General features: G+C 58.7%; 1 protein-coding gene across 1 annotated transcript; it reads left to right on the top strand.

The window, feature by feature from the left end:
* The first annotated feature begins 486 nt into the window (after positions 1-486).
* On the top strand, positions 487-3,264 carry LOC104518345 (C-factor). Its single transcript, XM_010169234.2, has 5 exons — positions 487-534; positions 1,394-1,584; positions 1,889-2,047; positions 2,322-2,432; positions 3,113-3,264. Exons 2-5 carry the CDS (start codon positions 1,534-1,536, stop codon positions 3,224-3,226), a joined length of 435 nt encoding a protein of 144 aa, XP_010167536.2. The 5' UTR covers positions 487-534; positions 1,394-1,533; the 3' UTR covers positions 3,227-3,264.
* The last annotated feature ends 303 nt before the right edge of the window (positions 3,265-3,567 follow it).

The following is a 3,567-nucleotide window of genomic DNA, read 5'->3' as shown; positions in this document are numbered from 1 at the left end:
CCCAGCGCTGCTCCAGCTATGAAGAAGAAGCCCAGCTCTGGCCCAGCTGAAAGGAGGACACTTGCCTTCGCACTGTGCCAAAGTCCTCTCAAGTTCTGCTGCGCAGCGGGTGAAGAATAAGCCATATTGTCCAGCAAACCGCACTGGCTGTGTCCCAGCCGGCCCTCCCGTGCCAAACCTTCACCACGTGCCATGGGCACGGCGCCCACTCGCGCAGAGTTGGATCTAGGCCCACCAGTCTTTGGGAGAGTGACCACAGTACCTTGCAGTCACGGCCGTGTCGCGTTCTGAGCACAGGCACGTTGCTTTGTGGAGCCTAGAAGAAGCCTGAGCGCCGAGGCAGGTCCCCAGTCCGGCCATTCATAAGTGCTGAGTAACATCTGGGAGATGTTTCCCTCAGGGTGGACCATCACTGGTGCCCCAGGATCATGCTGGGTATCACCTCTGCCTCGTGCTGATTGTTTCCGTGTCTCTTTTTGTAGGAGCTGAGGGATCTGGCATCCAAACACCCCAACCTGGTTCTTGTGAAGCTGGGTAGGTGCGCTCTGCTGCCGAGCTGGTAAATTTGTGGCTGGTGGCCACACTTGCCCCGTTTCTCCTTCCACCCCTCCCTGCTTTCCAGCTCTACATGGGGATCCAGTTCTTCAGAGCTGCTTCACGACCTGCTGCCAAAAGGCCAGCTTCTCCAGTCCTGTCTCAGCCCCAGTAACATCGTTTCCTGGAGCCTCCTTGCCCCATGGCCATGGGACCAGGAGGTTCTTGAGACCCATCCTGGGCATGGCCAGCTCCCCCAGCTGAGTGGCTGTGTCCTTGCTGTGCCATGCAGCTCTGCTGCCTTGATCCCAAGTCCTAGGTGACACCAGGAGGGCTCCTCCTGGAAGGCAGCTCCTGTGGAAACACCATGCAGTTGGCCCAGCACTTGGGCAAGAGCTGTAGGACCTTGCAGAGCCATCCTGCAGCAGGTCACAGCACAGCCCCTCTGGGGACCATCCCCCTCCAAACTGTCCTGGGTTCTCCAGAGCTTCCTCAGGGATGGACTTTGTCCACTGACAGGAGGCTGTGACTGCTGATGCCTGACACAGCGTGGGAGTCACAGCAGCACTTTGCCACCACGGGGTTGTCCCCAGAGTGGCTTTTCCTGGTGGGCTGCCCCAGGGCAGGGTCCTTCAAGCTGGTGGTCGTGGGGCACCCTGTGCCTGGTGAAGGAGGCAGTTGGGGATGAGCTGGGGTTTGTGGGTGCCAGGTGCTCTGGGCTGGTTGCACAGCACCATCTGGTGCCCACAGCTGGAAGACCACACGGGTCGGGATGCAGAGCTGCTCCTCAGCATCTTCACCTCCTCCTTCTCCCCAGGTGGAGTCCATGGCTCTCAAACCATGTTCTCTCCCACTGCAGATGTTGCAAACCCCTCAGCTGTTACTGACGCAGCGAAGATCGTGGAGGGGAAGCTGAACGGGACGGGCTTGAACCTGCTGATCAACAACGCCGGCATCTACACCCCGACGGCGACGCTGGAGACGGTGGACGCCGAGGAGATGATGAGGGTGTACAAGACCAATGCAGTGGGGCCAATGCTGATGGCCCAGGTATGGATGGAGCTCTGGGGATGGAGCTCACCATGGAGGGGGAATTTAGCCCAGCTTCAGGGTCACCCACGCTGTCGATGGTCAAGATGGAGATCTCAGATGGCTTTGCAGAGTTTCCCAGGGCTGCTGTGCTGCCAGCCCAAGCCCCACTATGTTGTGCTGGGCTAACTGGGAACAGGCAGGGCCACTACAGCAGAACCCGTGGACTCACTTGGTTTCCTGCTGCTCTTCCTGGTGGAGGAACTTACTCCATAAGTGGGGCTGGCTCGAGGCACAGGCGTCCCACAAGGTTGCTTCTCCCCAGGCGTTCCTGCCCCTGTTGAAGAAAGCTGCCCAGGAGAGCACAGAAAAGGGACTGAGTTGCAACAAGGCAGCCATCATCAACATCTCCACCGTCATGGGATCCATCGAGAAAACTCCTGAGTCCTTCTTCAAGCCTGTCATCTCCTACCGCTGCAGCAAGGTGTGGAGGCTGGAGACCTTCCCATGCTTGTGAGCTCAGTGGGAGTTAGAGCTGTCCCTTGCCAGGGGACCTGAGATCGTGAGATGGAGGGACCACTGCCTGAGCTCCCTGGGCATCTCCGTGCCCAGCTGCTGCCCACCTAGGGCATCTCCACACACTATCTCTTGAAGACCTGACATTGCTTTTTCTCCTGTGCCATGAGGCAGCGATGGGAGAGGAGCCTAGTGCATGGAGCTTTCTGCTGCCCATGGCTGATGCTTCCTTCCTCCCCCAGGCTGCCCTCAACATGCTCACCAAGTGCCAGGCTCTGACCTACAGGGAAGACGGGATCCTCTGCGTGGCACTTCACCCTGGATGGGTGAAAACCGACATGGGCACCCAGGAGGTGGGTTCCAGCTGAGTGGGTCGAGATGGAACCAAAGCCTGTGAACTTGCAGTGGCATGGGAGGTGCCTTGGGTGGCTGGGATGGCTCTTGGGAGGAGAGATCCATACAAGAATGAGTTCCCTCTCAGGCTGCAGGTTGCCCACGTCTGTGCTGGGCCACTGCAGAACATGTGGGTGCTGCCCAGGCAACAGCATCAGCACAGAGCCAGGGTGAGCAGGAGACCTGTTTGCTTTGGGCAGCCCAGAGATGGTGCAGAGAACCTGAATGTGACAGAGCAGGGAGGAGAGGAGCAGCACCATCCCACCCTGCACCTCTGTCCTCAGAGAGCTGCAGGCCCAGGAGGTCTCTCCTCATCCTGCAGGATCCCTGTTTGGGATGGGGCTGGTCCCTGCAGCCCTGGAGTTTTGAGAAGGTTTCACATAGCGTCCTGCTTGCAGCAGGATCTTCTACGTGTCCTATTTAACCCTGTAGCTGGCTGCCCAGCCCGAGCCACCTCCATCCAAGCCATGCAGATACCCAACCATCCTCCCAGACGGACCCATCCCACCTCCCCTGGCTCTCTGCTTGGTCTGGGTGGAAGGAGCTTTGCTGCCGACCTGCACGAGCTGAGCGGGTGCTGGTGGGTGGCCAGGAATGATGGTGGGATCTCGGTCCTGCTCCTCACTTGTACCTGTTGCAGGCTGACCTGACGGTGGACACCAGTGTCCGGGGGCTGCTGTCGGTCCTGCCCATCCTCTCTGAGAAACACAGCGGGACCCTGCTCAACTGGGAAGGTAAAGCTATTCCTTGGTGACCACTCTGTCCCTGTGAGGGATCCCCCAGTGTCAGGGGACTCCCTGGAGCACTGGGATGCTCAACCCTCTCTGGTCTGCAAGGGACCTACTTGGGACTCCACCTATGCACAGGGCAGCCCGTGATCGCTGCCTTCTTCACGTTGCTAATAAATAAAGTCAATTAGTACCTGTGTCTTCTCCCAGCTGCAGTGTCCCCACTGAGACTGTCCCTGCTCTGACCCGGAGCTGGACACTGCAAAAAATAACCCATCATGAGTTATTGTCCTCCTCAGGAAGGCTGGGGAGGGACTTTGGACAAGGACAGGGAGTGACAGAACAAGGGGTGATGGCTTGAAACTGG

The sequence above is a fragment of the Antrostomus carolinensis genome, unplaced genomic scaffold (genome assembly GCF_000700745.2).
Source record: "Antrostomus carolinensis isolate BGI_N321 unplaced genomic scaffold, ASM70074v2 Scaffold51175, whole genome shotgun sequence".
NCBI classification, from domain to species: domain Eukaryota; kingdom Metazoa; phylum Chordata; class Aves; order Caprimulgiformes; family Caprimulgidae; genus Antrostomus; species Antrostomus carolinensis.
This window is presented reverse-complemented; position numbering and strand designations above follow the sequence as displayed.

What these genes read in the sequence shown, in the direction of transcription:
- LOC104518345 (XM_010169234.2), top strand. Translation starts at nt 1,534, where the DNA reads ATGATGAGGGTGTACAAGACCAATGCAGTGGGGCCAATGCTGATGGCC. An exon ending in GGCCAATGCTGATGGCCCAG is followed by an intron (nt 1,585 to 1,888) that starts GTATGGATGGAG and finishes GCTTCTCCCCAG; the next exon opens with GCGTTCCTGCCCCTGTTGAA. An exon ending in TCTCCTACCGCTGCAGCAAG is followed by an intron (nt 2,048 to 2,321) that starts GTGTGGAGGCTG and finishes TTCCTCCCCCAG; the next exon opens with GCTGCCCTCAACATGCTCAC.